The sequence below is a fragment of the Anabrus simplex genome, chromosome 2 (genome assembly GCF_040414725.1).
Source record: "Anabrus simplex isolate iqAnaSimp1 chromosome 2, ASM4041472v1, whole genome shotgun sequence".
Lineage (NCBI taxonomy): Eukaryota > Metazoa > Arthropoda > Insecta > Orthoptera > Tettigoniidae > Anabrus > Anabrus simplex.
The window spans coordinates 713,161,929-713,180,318 of NC_090266.1; the positions used below are offsets into that span (position 1 = coordinate 713,161,929).

At 38.7% G+C, this 18,390-nt stretch overlaps 1 protein-coding gene across 1 annotated transcript in view; it reads left to right on the forward strand.

The window, feature by feature from the left end:
- Window positions 1–18,390, forward strand: part of LOC136863059 (uncharacterized) — a 303,511-nt gene that overhangs the window by 135,378 nt on the left and 149,743 nt on the right. The window contains exon 5 of the mRNA XM_067139388.2: window positions 8,346–9,421. Coding sequence (XP_066995489.2) covers window positions 8,346–9,421 — 1,076 coding nt within the window. The remainder of the gene's footprint in view (window positions 1–8,345; window positions 9,422–18,390) is intronic.

The window sequence follows — 18,390 nt, forward strand, 5'->3', positions numbered from 1 at the left end:
GAGTATTCACTACAGTGATTGCGGTTTTGAAAAGAGACGATAGCCAAGCACACATTGCAAAAGACTTTGGCCCTTCTAGACAAATTGTAAATGTTTGGAACAGAGTCTACAACAACTGCGGAACACTTTTAATTATGCCTAGATCTGGTTGCCCTAGAATTGCTACCCCTGCTGTCAAGAGACTCATTTGAAGGCAATGTGTTGCTCATCCTCGTACGATGGCAGTAGCTGTACAGAATAATATAGAAGACAATTATAAGATCAAACTTGGCTTTACTACTATCAAACACCAAGGTTTAATGGGCATACGACCAAGTAAGAATCCCTTGATTTCAGGAAAGAACAGGAAGGCCCGACTTGCCTTTGATAAGAAGTATGGTGCCTGCTGAACAAGGAATGAAGTAAAGCACTGTGGAGCGATGACAGTAAATTCAATATGTTCAACTCGGATGGAAATTCCTTTGTCAGACGTCCAGTTAACTCTAGCAACGATGTACGGTATCAAAAACCCACAGTGAAACATTGTGGTCATATAATGGCTTGGGACTGCTTTTCTGGAACTGGAGGTGGTCCACTGGTAAAAACTGAAGGCATCATGGATCAATTTGTAAATGGCAGGATCACTGAGCAACATATGCTACCATATGCTAAACAATACATGCCTCATGGGTGGTTGTATCAGCATGACAATGATCCTAAACATACTTCCAAGTTTGTCAAAACATGTCTCAGCTAAATATAGTCAGTGTTATTGATTGGCCAAGTCAAAGCCCTGAACTAAACCCAATTGAATATCTATGGGAGGAACTCAATGGCATGTTACATGCAAAATGTACACAAGCAAGGAGGCATATTTTGAAGCTTTAAGTGAAGAATGGTCCAAAATTCCTGTCTCATGCCTTGAGAAACTGGTGGACTCGATGCCAACTCAATGTGCAGCAGCTGTACAAGCAAATGGCTACTTGACTGAATACTAGATGATATGAAGTACATCTGAACTTCTGGAATGGTTTTTCTGCTTAGTTTTATGTGTCAAAATATTTATGGTTGCCATGTATTACTATAGTGTAATTATTTGTGTTGTACATTTTTGTTTGTATGAATGTGATAGTTTGGTTGGGTGTAGAAATGGTCAAATTATTTGTGTTGTAAAAGTGCATGCACTATGTTAATAAACAAGACAAAAGCAATTTAATCATTTGCCAAAATACTTATGGCTGGTACTGTAGTTTATTTCCTTTATTCATACCATCATGTGCTTTTTTTCATTGTGTTAAGGAAGGCAAGGGCAATGCTGCATGGTCACAGGGAATGACACAGTTCAAGGTCATCTTGTAGTGTGACTCTTCATAGCCAGGCAAGGGAGATGGTATATGGTGTGAAAATTTTTATGGAGCAGGAAGAGGAGAGTATTTGCGTTCGTTTCATTCAGTTGAGGAAACGAACTGCAAATGCTCTTGGTATGAGTGACTCTGTTGTGTAAATTATGGCAAAAGTGAAGTTTCCTTTAGATTAAGCTCATCTAGAGTTCCAACTCCAGGAAAGAAGAGACAAGGGGAATGGCTGTTCAATAATTTAGATAGCTTCGAAGTAGATTCAGTCAGATTATAAATATGGGTACTATTTTAACAGAGAACAACCAACATGCTGTAAACCCTTTACTCATGGAAGTACAATTATTTAAAGGAACCCTTTCTTCACTGAGTAAAGTTTTGCATGACCTTGGCTTTGAGTATAAAAAACAGATAATTTGGCTTTGATTTGTCAGTTCTTCAGGACAATTCAGGACAGCAGTATTGTAGATTTTATGTGGATAGATGAAACTTGGCGACAGCACTGGCCGCACAGCATCTAAGGGTTAGGTCAATGACACTATTAAAGGTACAATAAAACGACCGCCTGGAAGAGAAGGTCAATTCTTAATACTTCACGCACGGTCATCACATGGCTTTGTTGAAAATGCGCTCCTGCTCTTCAGGTCAAAAAGAACCAGTGATTGCCATGAAGACATGCACCACAACTGATTTTTAAAATGATTCCAGGAACAATTTCTATCCAGCATCCCTGAATACAGTGTTGCCACACAGTACAAGTAGACAAGGCAACAACAACTTCAAGTACTAAGCTGCAAATGTTGGAATGGCTCTCCCTCCATAATGTCCCATGTAACACTTGTATGACGAAGGGAGCACAAGCCTAAACCCATGTACTACATGGATGAATTGGCAAGAAAGCATGGCCATGTGATTATTAGGCTCCCCCCATATCATTGCCACTTCAGTCCAATAGAAATGATACAGGGTCAATTCAAGGTTGTGTTGCACTGCAGAACAAACCTTTCCCTCTCACTGAAATTGAAAACTTCACCACAGTAGCCATCAGGGAAGTGACTGCAGAAAACTGGAAGCATGTTGTGTTGAAGATGCAACAAGAATTGGAAGATGCTATGAAAAGTGACTGCATACTTGTGATGAAGTGGATAAATTTATAATTTCTCTAGGAAAGAAATCCAGATCTGATTCAGAATGAGTGACAAACAGGAGGAGGCTATGGAAGGAATAGAGCCCCTAATTGGTGGTAGTGGCAGTGGTTAGAAAAGTTTCATTTACTATTTCATTATTTATTTGTTTACTATTATATTATACTCTCATTTTTTATATCAGACAGTGTTTGGTAGATAGTACACAAGAACCTCGTTTATCCGGCCCTCATTAATGGGGATCTCCGGTTTATCCAGATTGAAAATAATAAAAAATTATTTTTATTTGTACAGTATTTCTTTTACAGCGTCGACTCTTCTTGAATTTCTTTTCGGCCAAGGATAGTTAAGGACAGAAATTGGAAGTAATTCGGCCACGGTCTATGAAAGGTACCGTCCCAGCGTTCGCTTGGAATTGAGAATGGAAAACCGTGGAAAACCATTCCCAGGACAGCCGAGGTGGGATTTGACCCCACGCTATTCTGAATGCAATGCACTATTAATTCACTGATGGTGAATTTGAAAATGAAACTGGCGCACCAGGAGAAGAAACAATGACTCATGGAGACGCAACAATGCAGCTGGACAAACTGATAGCCTATTTAGAATCTTGACTGAAACCACACCAGCAGAACTGTTATTAGTGAAACGTCTTCATCATCGTGCTGCGCGCAAACGCTATACAAATGTAAAACAGAAAAAAACTCTCGCATTATTTTAGTGCATAAAAAAGAGTTGTAAATGTAAGAAAAATGTTCTTATATTTTCTTGTACAATTGAAAAAAGGTATTACTGTACAAATTATGATTAGATTATATAATATGTACTGTATTTGTTTTTTAGTTTTTGGATTATCCAGATTTTCGATAATCCGGATCAGTTCCGGTTCCACTTAATCCGGATGAATGAGGTTCTTGTATAACTATTTTATGCTAAGTTAACCTGTCACATTGGCAACATTGTATTGTCATACACACTCGGTTTGACAGCTGTCACCAATCTTCCTTCATAGTACTGTACACACTTTTAGTGTACTTTGCTCTGTTATGCTTCATATTATACCAAGTTGGCTTATGTTGTATTGAGAAGTAGACTGTTGAACACAGCTGTCACCAGTACAGTTCTCTGACTTGCTCACCTCTTAATATCAGTTCTTTTCAAACCTGTCAATGGTTCATTCATTTGCCATTTTGATCCAAGTGTCCCATGACTGCAACAGTCATTAAAAAAAAAAAAAAAAAAAAAAAAAAAAAACAGAGTGATGTTGAAAACTTTATCATATACATCTATGAACAGTTAATTCAGCATTAATTTGCAGGTAATAAATAAGCAACAGTAGAAAAATGACTGCCAGTACAAAGAGGAGGATACAGATAACAAAGAGACGTAGATTAGGTTACGGATTATGAATTGACACACTTAACAGATGTGGTTTTAACATTTAGAAATAAGCAGTCATATCAGTTTTCTAAAATGTTTAATAAACGGGATATTGAAATTGCATACAGGACTGACAAGAACACTAATGAAGTATTTTTGTAATTAAAATAGAATAGAGAGAAACAATAAATACAGCAAATCAGGAATAGATAGATTGGCAGGGAGGAGTTTGGTGGGCCGGTACAAAAAAACATGTCAACACAGTTAAACGTAGAAGGTATTCAGCAATGGGTGAACACATGAAAGACAGCAGTCATAAGTTAATATATGTAGGGCATTATATGAAAAACATTAGACTCAAAAAGGTAGATTTATGAATGTTCTTGAGAATTTAAAAATTTATTTGGTTCAAAGGAACAACAGTGAATTCAATCTCAATGAAAACATTTCAGAAGAGAATCCATTATTTAAATTAGCAGATCAGTATATTGGGAAAAAAGGGACACAGTGAAAAATAAAGGGGAAGATAAAGTAATATCGAACCCTTAACATTGAGTGTTTCACATTTAAGCCACACCAGTTTGGATGGGTAGTAAGTGCATCATTCACTGTCTGTATAGCCCGAAAGTAGACAGACAGATGAATGAAAATGTTGTTAATCTAAATCTGTACCTTCATGGAGTTTTCCTATTATTTTTCTCCATATGTAGTTCTCTAACAGTTATGGGTTTTCATGTTAGATTTAAGAATATTGACTTGAGGGCTGGCGCACAGAAATTTAATGTATTTCACTATATTGAAGCGAAAAGAAGAAGGGCTCTGCATTGTCATACACAAAATACAGGCACATTTTTTAGCATTACAAACTGGAAAAAAACACAATTTTTTATAATGGTCGTAACTCAACAGTTCGGAAACCATCTCTAATTATAGTTAAAAACGTTTTACAGTACCATGAATGGTACATCAATGATTTCGAGCGTTGATAAGAGGGATTTTAATGGAAGAGAACAAGAATAGTTTTTCTTTTAAGAATAAGAAGTGTTTTAGTTTTTCTTTTAAGAATAAGAAGTGTTTTAGACTATAACAATGTTTAACTGTTGGCAATTTTAGTATAAAAACTGTTGAATGTTTGTTTTTATGTAAATTCTGTGTTGTAGACTTAAGTCTTTTCTTAGGGATTTTGGAAATCTTTAATAATCACTGAGTTAGAGAACAGACCTTGTTCTTGAAACATGTTAAGTGGTACTAGTCAATATGGATCAAATAGAACTGAGTATGGTCAAGTTTATTAAAACATTTATTTAACATATTGCTATCGAAACAGAACATACAAACAAAATTGACATGGGATGCAGAGAAGTTGACCTCCCTTATTTTCGCTCCAGCATGGCGTCAGTGGCATAGAATTCGAGCTCGATTTGGGCTCGTTTCATTCTTCTCTCTTTGATTATCTTTGCGCTTTGTCTTGTGAATGGAAGAACTAGATTGATTCTTAGATCCTCGATATAGAATGGTTCTTTACAAAGTTCGTACACTAACCTGGACTTTGTGTTCGTAGGCACACCTAATACTCGCTTTAGAAATCTGGCTTTTAGTTTCTCTAGAGCCCTAAGGTCAGCCACAGATAACTTTTCCCAAATAATTTCAATGCCATAAGTGGCAATTGGGCTTATTGCAGCATGAAATAACTCTAGTGCTATTTTTAAAGAAGTTTTTTGGAGGTCTTTAATTCTATATATTGCTTTGATGGCTGTTGTTGTCCTTTCCTTTATGTGCTCTCTGTAGGAGTTGATTGTCATTTGTAAGATTATTCCAAGGTATTTGAAGGAATTCGTTATGTTTAGGTCTCTGTTCTGAGATTTAATTTTGTCCTTTGTTGCAGCTCTTCCTCTTTTTCTGAAGATCATCATTACTGTCTTAGATTAGTTTATCTGCAGATCATTTTCTTCTGCCCATGTTTCCAGCTTGTTCACTGCTTCGTGAAGGTCTTCCAAGTTGGATGACCCAATTACCATGTCGTCAGCATACACGTGTTGTGATACTGTTTCACTGAATTCTACTATTTTCGATACGTCTGCAGTTGCAATGTTGAATAGTATTGGACTAATTGGGTCACCCTGCATTACTCCATTGGTCTGGTAAATATCTTGGGAAAGAGAGGTGCCAACACTTAACTATGTTGTATTCCAGGATGTTCTTCAGAAGGACTGTAATGCTGTGTTTCTCCAATCATTTGTGCTAGTTTCTCAGTCACTACTTTTCTGTTTAAGGTGTCGTAGGCTTTTGTGTAGTCGATGAATACTGTGTAGTATTTTCTGTTTGGAAATCTTAAGGCCTGTTCTATTTCACTTATTTTCGTTACTGCCTGCAGTGGCGAGCGATGTTTTCTGAAGCCATACTGACGTTCAGGGAGGAGATGGTCCGTTTCCCTCACTAATCGGTCTGTGATTAATCTCAAAAAGATCTTGAAAGCATTGTTTTCTAGGGCGATGCCTGTAAATGAGTTTGGGTTCATGTTGTCTCCTTTTCCTTTATAGATTACTTTTATCATGGACTTCCTCCAAGATTCAGGTCTTTGTGCGCTGTCTAGACATGCGTTAAATAACTCAGTCCACACTTCTAGGAGTAAGTCTTCGGTTGCCTTGATAAGTTCATTGTAGATCCCATCAGGACCAGCAGCTTTCCTGCTTTTGGTTTTTGATATAGCTTGTTTCACCTCATGAGTCGTTATTGGAATTGGGTGCAACTTGTGGTTGACTTCCTGTTCGTGTTGATACTCTTGTGGTTGGAGTGGTGCACTTCAGATTGAGGATGTTATTGAAATGGTTTTCCCACACGTCCATTTGTATTGTCGTGGTTTGCGGGACTTTGTTCCGTTTTAAGGCAACATACGGGTCTCTGTTTGCTTCTTCGACCAGTTGTTCTGCTTCTTGTTCCTGATGATGTCATTTTTTATCTTTTAGAGTGAGTTTGTACTTTTTCCGTTTCATTGACTAGGACTTTACATACAATCGTAGACACACTACCAATCATTGTTATTGGTTTTACATCCCACTAACCAGACATGGTTCTACCCTTAGGTCACACGATCACGTGCCGTACTGCCCATGAAGCATTTAAAAGAGCGCATATTCATGACTATTTTTTTAAAGATGTTTTTTATAGATTTTATGTAATCCGCTCCTTTTCCGAATGTTGGAAGAAACTTGGCTACATAGCAGCGGTCACATTTTAGTTGTGGAGTTCCTCTCTCATTTGTTGGCAGTTACGGTGAAATCCAGTGACTAAGGTCACAAAGTTTCTGAGACTTGAGATGTAGGTGCTGTAATAAATCTTCCATATAGTTGATATTCTGTACAGTAGATGGTGACCAGAACAGTTTTGTTAACTCTTTAGAGCAGTCTCGTAGGTCAAGCGAAATTTCCTTTTTTTCTAGAAAGTTGCAGCCCCCTTTCTCCAATGAAGAAAAGCTTTCTCATAATAGAAACTGGATGAAAAATCACAGAGTGTGAGCAAAAACATAAACCCAAAACAAAATTTTTATGCTTGCTTTCACTGTTTTAGAGTGAACCAAACCAGTGACGTCAATATAGCAATTTTTTCACAAGACCTAGAGGATTCGTAATGTTTCTAGTTGGGGGAGCGGTGGATTAAAACAATTTACAATGTTTACGTAGGGATTTAGTAGTTACTTCAACTTCTTTTAGCAGCATAGAAACATCCCTTTTCTTTTATGATCAAGAAATTTAGTGGATTTTTGTTTTTTCCTCTCTGATTTACCATGCAGTTGTATTGGCCAGGCTGAACCAAACACAAGTAATAAGTGGGAAGTAAACACATGGTTACTGTTTACTGTAGTGTGTGGTTACGGTGCATGTCGTAGTTCGATATGTTTTAGTAAAGGTTTCTGTGAATATTCAATTGTCATTCGTGTGTGATGTGTCAATATGTGAAATGAATCAGGTGAGATATTTACAAACTAAAAATCTAAATTATGAGGACTGACTGATTGCAGAGGGATTTGGTCCATCAAGACCTGGAAACATGTTTTAGGTAGCCAGCATTAATTTCCTGTTATGTGATTTGCACCCTACTTAGACTTTCTTTTCAAGAAACAGTGTTGAAAATTTATTATTAAAGATAAACTATTCAGTTATTTAACTTAACTACGCTATTTTGACAGGACAAGTTATCTCATAGGAGCTTTGTTTTTTCTATGATGGTGGCTATAATCAGCAACTGACTCCAGAAACAGTATCACTTACAGTCTATGGTTTTTGTTTGCAGTTAGAAATATACCTTTGTAAATGTATAGAGCTTGGACTTTAAATCTGTCTCTGTATGTCTTATACATCGTGATCATTGATCCATATTTTCAGTTTTAAGTACTACCTATTATTACTTATTTTTCTTGTAAATCTTCTCTTGTATAAAGCACAATAATGTATAATATATATTACTTTGTATGTTTGTTCCATTTCAGCTGCTGCATTGTGGATCTGTAAGTCTTCCTGTCACACCGGGACGGTTATTCAAGAATAGCTATAACCACAACACCAAGAGGAAGGACCTGTTAGACCGCCGTCAGCATTGGAAACACAATAACCTTCCTGCAGAAGAGGAGGAGAGGATTCTTCAGGCACTGAAAAGCTTAAATCAATGTGTTCCCCAGGCAAGATCCAATCCAAGTGATGAATCTAATAGTACTGTAAATACTGGTTTGTGCAGAGATGAATCCTATGATTCTCTTGGATTTTCTAGAACAATACCAAGAGAAGGCTCATTTGATAGTACATGTTCAGAAATGAGTCTTGATTTCTCATTACCTGAAGCTACTGTAGCTACAAGCACAATGATGTACCTGGAAAGTTTACAGCAGGAAATTGACCAACTGAAGGATAACTGTCTCATGATGGATGAAGAATTTGAAACCATAAAATGTAACCGCAATCTTCCAGGGATGTCGAGTCTTATGAAAGCCAAGAATGATAGCACACATGCCTCTGAAACAGCAGATGAAATAAATCACAATGATGTACAGGAAATTTTCAAGGAAGATCATGCAAGGGCTTGTTTTGCTGGACTTTATAGCCTTACAACAATTAAACACAGCACATCTTCTGAACTGTCCGATTCACTTGCTGCAAATGGTCGAGGCAGTATTGGATCTACAGAGTCATTGCAGTGGGATTCTCCCAAACCAGAAGCAAGTCCTGTTAAGTGCACTAGTCTAGGATCTCCTCAGAGCTTGAATAAGTATGTGTTGGAAAGTAATTTGATTCGAACGGGATTACATCCTGACATTATAACAGATTCTGAAGTATCAGAGAATACATCTGGTGAAGATGACCTAATGGCAAAGTTAGAATGGGATGAAGATGGTCTGTTAGAATATTGTCCTGGAGACCTGGAAGGAGATAATGATTTGATGTCTATGGAAATTCCACAAATTGATATGCAGGCCGAGTTTGGTTTCCAAGCAACTCCTGTAATGAATACCTGTGGAGTGGAGAGCATGACGAGTAATGAGATGTGCATTGTTAGTTCCTTCACTGAAAGGTAAGCTATATATGTCATGATTGAGATAAACTATTTTTGGGTTTGGTGCCATGATTTGTGTTGCTTTTTCTGCTTTGTTTGATCCTGATAAATTGAGAGATGGTAATATGATGATTTGCAATCAGATCTCAGTAATTCTTATCATAATTGTCATGTGAAAATATATCCTTATGCATAATCCGAATGACTGGTAGAGTTCAACTGTGAAATGACACCTTTAGCAGTGAATCACTTACAGACTTCTTCTTCTTCTTCTTCTTCTTCTTCTTTTCCTCTCCCTTCGTGCCGTTAGGCGTTGGGATATTTCAGCCATTTACTAAAGTTTCTTCTGTCATGCGCCATTCTCTGAACCTCACTCAGGATCTTCCCTCGCTTCCTGATCAGTCCCGAGATGTACTCCTCCCATTCAATCCGTGGCCTCCCTCGTGTTCTCCTTCCTGTAGGTCTGGCTCGCCACACCCGCTTCGCTTTCTTTTCATCTTCCATTCTATGTAGGTGACCAATCCAGCCCAATCCTCTCCTCTCAATGACATCCATTATTGGCTGCTGCTGAAGCTCATCTCTCACTATGGTGGTTCTAATATGGTCTCTTCGAATTTTCCTGGCAGCTTTCCGCAAATATCTCATCTCAGCGGCAACCAAACGGCTGTCCAGTTTTTATGCACTGTCCAACTCTCTGCACCATACAGGAGTGTTGGCAGGTACACGGCATGATATACCCGCATTTTTGTGTTTCTAATTTCTTTCTTCCGTATGATTGTGTTGTTTATACCATAGTAGACTTGATTAGCTTTTCTAATTCTGTTGTTTATTTCTGCCTCTAATTTTCCATTCTCTCTGAAAATGGTGCCCAGATACTCAATTTGTTCTACTTGCTCAATATCCTCATTGTTCCACTTGATCTGAAGCTGTACTTCTTCTGGAAGGCATAAGCCCATTCAGTAAGAGCTTGTTGGAGATCCTCCTTTCCCAGCCAAAATCAGAATGTCGTCTGCATAGACCAGGGATTGGACATATACAGTATTGGTCTCATGTTCCAGTTGCCAACCTTAATTCTTTTAGTTCTTCTTTTACACTGCTTAATGACTTGGTTCAAGAAGATCACAAAGAGAAGAGGGCTCAAGCTGTTACCCTGCTTTACTCCCTTCGCCACTTCAAATTCCCTAGAGCATTCTCCAGCTATTCTCACCACTCCTCGGACTCTATTGTACATGCTCCTAATGCAGCATAAGAGTCTTGGTTATGTTTTCGTCTTCAGGTGCTGCCCAAAGCTGCTCCCTGGGGACCGAGTCAAATGCTGCCTTTAGGTCGACAAATGCAGCTAGAACATCCTTCCCTCGACTAAGTTGTTTCTCTATAACTGTTTTTAGTGTGTATATATGGTCGTGTGTTTGTTGACTTGGCCTGAAAGCACACTGTTCTTCTTCCAACTTTTCCTCTTCTTCTTGTCTCAGCCTCCTCTCCAATATGCGAGAGTATATATTTCTGGCCACACTGCAAAGACAAATTGCTCGATAGTTTGCACAGTCCAGAGTTCTGCCCTTGTTATGGATAGGAACAATAATGTTCTTCTCCCAATCCTTTGGAATCTTCTGAATGCTCTATGCTTGTTGGCATATCCTTGTCATCCATTTCACCACAGCCTCTCCTCCATACTTCATCAATTCTGGTGAAATTCCATCCCAACCAGCTGCCTTGCCCACCTTCATTTCAGTGACAGCCTCTCTTACTTCACTCTGCATAATTGTCTCCCCTTCTTCTAGTTCTTCTTCTGCCCCGTTAGCACATCCCCATAGTACGTGCTCCATGTATCAAGGATGTCCCGTGGCCTTGTTTGGAACTTCTGGTTCCTGTCTTCAATGTTTCTGATTCTCTTTCCAGTTTTGCCTTTGAGGGATCTTAGTATCTTCCAAAACTTCTGATTATTTCTGTATTCTGATTCCATTTCCTCACCAAATTCCTGCCAGTTCCTTTCTTTTGCCTCTTGTACTTGCCGCTTAGCTTCATTACGTGCTTCAACATAATTCCTCCAGTCCTCTACCCTTCTTGTTCTCATGTACTCCTTCCAAGCTACCTTCTTCCTCCTTACACCTTCCTTGACTTCCTCAGTCCACCCCTTTGTTTGTTTCCTTCGTGTGTTTACTGTAGTTTTCCCACAGACCTCTTCTGCTACTTTGATAATATTTGTCTTAAATTCCTGCCATCTCTCTTCTAAGTTTCAACCTCTCAGGTTCTTCTCTTTCTGTTTGCTGAAGTTCTTCCCCCAACTTCTGAACATAATTCTGCCTTACCTCTTCCTCTCTAAATGCAGAAATTCTTATTTTCTCAAATCGAAGATGAGAGGGTGTGGGTGTAGCCTTGAACCTTGGCTTCATAACCAGAAGCCGATGTTCTGTACTCGTTTCTGCACTACGGAAGACACTTACATCTAGTGCTGCATAAGTCATGTTCTTAGTGTAACAAAAGTAGTCAATGCAACTCTTTGCTCCTCGGCCTACTGCCTCAAAAGTTATTTTATGGATACTTTCTTGGGGGAAAAAGGTGTTGTCAATCCTTAGCTCATTATCAATACAGAATTCCAGCATTCTTTCACCATTGGCATTGATGGTTCGTTCTGCTCCATGTTGGCCCATACATCCATGTCCTCAACGTAACCTATTTCCAATCCTAGCATTCCAGTCCCCCATCACAATAACATGTCTACTTCTTTCCCTGGCTTTGTCTATAGCTTTTTGCATTTGAATATAAAATTGTTCCTTATCTTCTTGGATATCTTCAGTGGGGGCATAGATCTTCACTAGCATAATACTTTCTTCTAGTTCCACATCCACTGTGATAAGTCTGGAGTTAATAGGTTCCCATCCTGTCACATTGTTTTCCACTGCTTTGGACATAGTGATGGCCACTCCTGAGTATCTCATTACATGCCCCTTATCCAAATTTATGGCCATTACCTTTTCTCTTGGTTTCACTGACTCCAAGTATGGCAAGCTTGTACTTTTCCATTTCTTCGACTATTTCTACCTCCTTCCCTGACAGCGAGGTCACATTCCAAGTACCAATTCTCATATATCTTTTCATGCCAGGTTGTTCCCTTTTTATCCGTCCAGCTACTCTCATGTTTCTCTGAATAGTTAATTTCGCTCCACGTGGGTTATTAGCCCTTCAGAAGCTAGCACGATGAGGGGGCTGCCCTCTTAGCTGTCATGCCAGCCCGTTTTCTATCAGGGTAACTTCCCTTAGCCTTTTGGGTCCACTCCCTATCTGCAAGGCAGCAGTTTGTGGTTCGCACTTCCTCTGCCTACTCCGCTGTTCAGGTGTTTGAGGTTCCTTCTTCCGCCTTCGTAGCCGTTGACTGTCAACTTCTGATGAATTTATGTGCCATTTCCTGCACAAAGGCTTCATCTGGCCTCCAAAAGGGGAACTCCTCCGCCCATAGCCGTTGGCCCCCCCTTCTGGTTGTCAGGTTTAGTAATGGCCACCTGACCTTTGGCCAGACAGTAGCAGGTTGTACCATCTACTGTCACATACGGTAGCAGGATATTCCTGACCTGACCCTTCTTACGGACTTCTAAATTAATTAATTAATTAATTTATTTATTTATTTATTTATTTATTTATTTATTTATTTATTTATTTTTTTTTTTCTTTCTTTTCATCGTACAGGATAAGGTGTTGCTAATGGGCAAATTCAATGTGAGAGTTGGAATTAGAACTGATAGATATGAAAGGGTGATTGGTAAATGTGGGGAAGATATGGAAGCTAATGAGAATGGGAAGCGTTTGCTGGATTTAGGTGCTAGTATGGGTTTCGCAGTTACGAATACATTCTTCAAGGCATAAGGCTATTCACTGCTACACATCAAAGGCTAGGGGTACCAGATTCATAATAGACTATATCTTAACTGACTTCAAATTCAGGAAGTCTCTTAGGAATGTACAAGTTTTCCAGGGATTTCTGGATGATACAGACACTATCTGATCAGTAGTGAACTACGTATCTCTAGGCCCAGGACAGAGAAAGTAAAATCTGTCTGCAAACCAATAAGGGTAGAAAATCTCGAGGACGAGGATATTAGACAGAAGTACATGGATATGATTAGTGAGAAGTTTCAAACAGTACACGGTAAGCAGGTTCAGGATATGGAAAGAGACTGGGTGCCATACAGAGATGCTGTAGAAACAGCAAGGGAATGCCTAGGAACAACTGTGTGTAAAGATGGGAAAAAGCGAACATCTTGGTGGAATGATTAAGTGAGAGCAGCTTGTAAATGTAAAAAGAAGGCTTACCAGAAATGGCTCCAAACAAGGGCCCATGCAGACAGGGAAGTGTACGTTGATGAAAGAAATAGAGCGAAACAAATAGTTGTTGAATCCAGAAATAAGTCATGGGAAGATTTTGGTAATAACCGGGAAAGGCTAGGTCAAGCAGCAGGGAAACCTTTCTGGACAGTAATAAAGAATCTTAAGAAGGGAGGAAAGAAGGAAATGAACAGTGTTTTGAGTAATTTGGGTGAACTCATAGAAAACAGCTAAAGAGGAAACTGAATAGAGTGAAAAAGGAAGCAAAAGAGAATTATATGAATGGCATACTTCAAGAGGGTAATGACCACAAAGGGAAATGGAAAAAGCTGTATTCATATATCAGGAATCAAAAAGGAAAAGGAATCCAAATTCCTACAATGGTGGGAGAAGGGGGTGAACACTATTTAACAGATACTGAAAAAGCAAACCTATTTAGTAGGGAATTCAGAGATTCAGTAGATGATTGTCAGGAGTTGGAAACCGAAACAGAAGATAGAGAGGGAGAGACACAGAGGGAAACAAGAAGCTTCTCATTCACAAATGAAGATATTTGCAGAGAAATCCAACTGCTTCAGCAAGGAAAAGCAGCAGGAAGTGATCAAATTACTGGGGAGGTATTAAAGACGATGGGGTGGTACATAGTGCCTTATTTAAAATTTCTCTTTGACTATGTCATTAATAGTGTAATACCAAAGGAATGGAAGGAATCTATAATAATACCAATTTATAAAGGAAAGGGTGATAAAAGGAAACCAGAGAACTACAGACCAATCAGCCTGACCAGTATAGTTTGTAAAATACTGGAGAGTTTAATATCAAAGTACGTCAGAGGGATATGTGATGATAAAAATTGGTTCATGAGGAGCCAGTATGGATTTAGAAAGAAATTATCTTGTGAGGCTTAACTGGTGGGATTTCAGCAGGACATATCAGATCAGTTGGATTCAGGAGGTCAGTTAGATTGCATAGCCATAGATCTTTCCAAAGCCTTTGATAGAGTGGAACATGGAATATTATCAAAGAAATTGGAGGGAATAGGATTGGACGTAAGGGTTACACGTTGGATAAAAACATTTCTAAATTCAAGGGTTCAGAAAGTCAAAGTAGGAAATAATGTATCGCAGGTAGAGAAAGTTTGGAAGGGAATTGCACAGGGTAGTATAATCGGTCCGTTACTTTTCTTAATATACGCAAATGATTTGGGGAACAATATAACATCAAAAATAAGATTGTATGCAGATGACATAATTGTTTATAGGGAAATAAATAACATTGAGGATTGTTCAGAATTACAAAGGGACCTTGAAAGTATCCAACAATGGGTTGAAAAAAATAATATGAAGGTTAATGGAGGCAAATCAACTGTTACAGCTTTTACAAACAGGAGCTTTAAAACTGAATTTGGATATACTTTGGATGAGGTAGTTATCCCAAAAGATGGCAAGTGCAAATACTTAGGTGTGAGATTTGAAAGTAATTTGCACTGGAAGGGTCATGTTGATGACATTGTTGGGAAAGCATACAGATCGTTACATGTCGTAATGAGGCTACTTAAAGGATGCAATAGAGAATTATTTTTTTTTTGCGCTAGGGGCTTTACGTCGCACCGACACAGATAGGTCTTATGGCGACGATGGGATGGGAAAGGCCTAGGAGTTGGAAGGAAGCGGCCGTGGCCTTAATTAAGGTACAGCCCCAGCATTTGCCTGGTGTGAAAATGGGAAACCACGGAAAACCATCTTCAGGGCTGCCGATAGTGGGATTCGAACCTACTATCTCCCGGATGCAAGCTCACAGCCGCGCGCCTCTACGCGCACGGCCAACTCGCCCGGTCAAAAGAGAATTGAAAGAGAAAAGTTACTTAAGTATGGTTCGTCCATTATTGGAATATGCAAACAGTGTTTGGGATCCTCACCAAGAATACCTAATAAAAGAAATAGATAGTGTGCAGAGGAAAGCAGCAAGATTTGTAACAGGGGATTTCAGGAGAAAGAGTAGTGTATCAAAAATGTTAAAGGTACTTCGGTGGGAAACTTCAAGTAAGAGAAGGGAGAAAACTAGACTTATAGGATTATATTGAGCCTATACAAGAGAGTTGGAAAATAATTATATCGGCAGGACAGACCACAAATATAAAATTAGAAGGAATTTTAGCAGAAGCAATTGGGGTAAATTTTCATTCATGGGGAAGGGTGTGAAGGAGTGGAACAGTTTACCAGGGGTAGTGTTTGATCCTTTTCCAAAATCTGTACAGATATTCAAGAAGAGAATAAACAGCAACAGAGAAAATAAATGAAGTGTTAGAGGGTATTCGACCAGTGCAGGTTATTGTAAATTAAAAAAAAAAAATGTGTGTGAATAAATTAATTCCATCCCCTGGTCTAAGGAGTTTGGACAGCCAAAGTAGGGGACTGCCTGTAGGGGTGAAGTACAATGGGGACTTAGAGGGCCCTGGGACCGCTACGGTAGCTGTGAAGGCCCTTCAGGAACTCTGAAAAGTGGTGGCAAAAGGGGCTCTGTTTAAGATGCAGAATAGGTTCCAGAATGGGTAAAAAAAAAAAAAAAAAAAAAAAAAAAGGAAATAAATGCAATGTAAAGTTTAATCTTATACCAGTTGTATAGTATCATTTGAAGTAATTCCACATACTGTATATCAGCTGACTATATTTGTAAGTAGTACAGGAGATATTATAAGTAGAATTTTGTAAACAATATAAATTTATTAAGGATGAGTTGTGTGTTTACTAGAAAAAATTGTTAGCGTAAATTGTATAATATTGTATTATAGGAAAATTTTCTTCTCTTGTTAATTTAATATTTAGTGCTTGACAATAATGTATTTTAGTGTACCATTTGCCACTGAAGTAGACACCTCATTTGCAAATAAAGAGATTTTGATTTTGATTTGATAAACTCCATTATCATAAAGCAGCAGGAATAGATGAAATTAGACCTGAAATCGTGAAGTATAGTGGGAAAGCAGGGGAAATGGCGTCATAGAGTAATAAGATTACCATGGAATTTTGGAAAGGTACCTTCAGATTGGACAAAAGCAGTAATTGCACTTATCTATTAGCAAGAGGACAGGAAAGATTGCAACAAGTATCGAGGTATCTCATTGATGAATATACCAGACAAAGTATTCACTGGCATCTTGGAAGGGAGAGTGCGATCAGAGATTGAGAAGAAGTTGGATGAAAACCAGTGTGGTTTAAGACCACAGAGGGGCTGTCAGGATCAGATTTTCAGTATGTGTTAGGTAAGTGAAAAATACTAGGAGAGGAATAGACAGCTGTGTTTATGTTTCGTAGATCTAGAGAAAGAATGTGACAGGGTACCGAGGGAAAAATGTTTGCCATGCTGGGGAACTATGGAATTATAGGTAGATTATTCAAATCAATCAAAGGCATTTATGTTGACAATTGGGCTTCAGTGAGAATTGTCGGTAGAATGAGTTCTTGGTTCAGGGTACTTACAGGGTTTAGACAAGGTCTGTAATCTTTCACCTTTGTTGTTCGTAGATTACATGGATCATCTGCTGAAAGGTATAAAGTGGCAGGGAAGGATTCGATTAGGTGGAAGTGTAGTAAGCAGTCTGGCCTATGCTGACAACTTGGTCTTAATGGCGGATTGTGCCGAAAGCCTGCAGTCTAATATCTTGGAACTTGAAAATGGGTGCAATGAGTATGGTATGAAATGAAATGAAATGACGTATGGCTTTTAGTGCCGGGAGTGTCCGAGGACAAGTTCGGCTTGCCAGGTGCAGGTCTTTTGATTTGACTCCCGTAGGCGACCTGCACATCGTGATGAGGGTGAAATGATGATGAAGATGACACATACACCCAGCCCCCTTTCAGCGAAATTAACTAATGAAGGTTAAAATTCCTGACCCTGCCGGGAATCGAACCCGGGACCCCTGAGACCAAAGGCCAGCACGCTAACCTTTTAGCCATGGAGCTGGACAGTATGGTATGAAAATGAGCCTTTCGAAGACTAAATTGATTATTACTAACTATCCACTTCATTGCCGTATCGATAATGTAATCTAATCAGTATAAGAAAATATTTCCACGTAATTGATACCTTTCTTTTATTTAGCCTTTGGCTACTTATAAAAGCATTACGAATAACAGGACATGTTTTGATCGCTTTGCGATCATCATCACCTGCATACAGAAAAGCTTAGATAAGTAAAACAGCATTAAGCAATCACATAGATAAATCTTTGTTGTCTTAAAAACTAATGTTAGTAAAGGACGTATGGGTTGGAGGGGGGGGGGAGGAGAAGAGGCAGTGTGCGGGGGGGGGTTGTTACAAGGACGTTAAACTTAAAATGAATTAAATATACTATCTATGAGCTAAAATGTCGTTGGTATCATTTTGGTCCTGAAGGCTTCATAAAATCACTTGTTTAAAAAACTAAAAATTTTTGGTGTTGTGATCCTGAAGAAATGTTTTTTGCTGAAGTGTGCTTCTTCTTTACGTGACTTCTAGTTTTCTTCCTCGTCACTTTGTACTGTACTATAAAGGCTGATCCTCTTGTTTATCCTTTTCTAAGTGGAAAGGGTGTATCCGCTGTTGGTTGAATTAAAAATTGTATTCCTAAACATATCAGGTTGGATAGCTTGTTGTACGATCTGTAACCAGCAGAAAGAAATACGTGT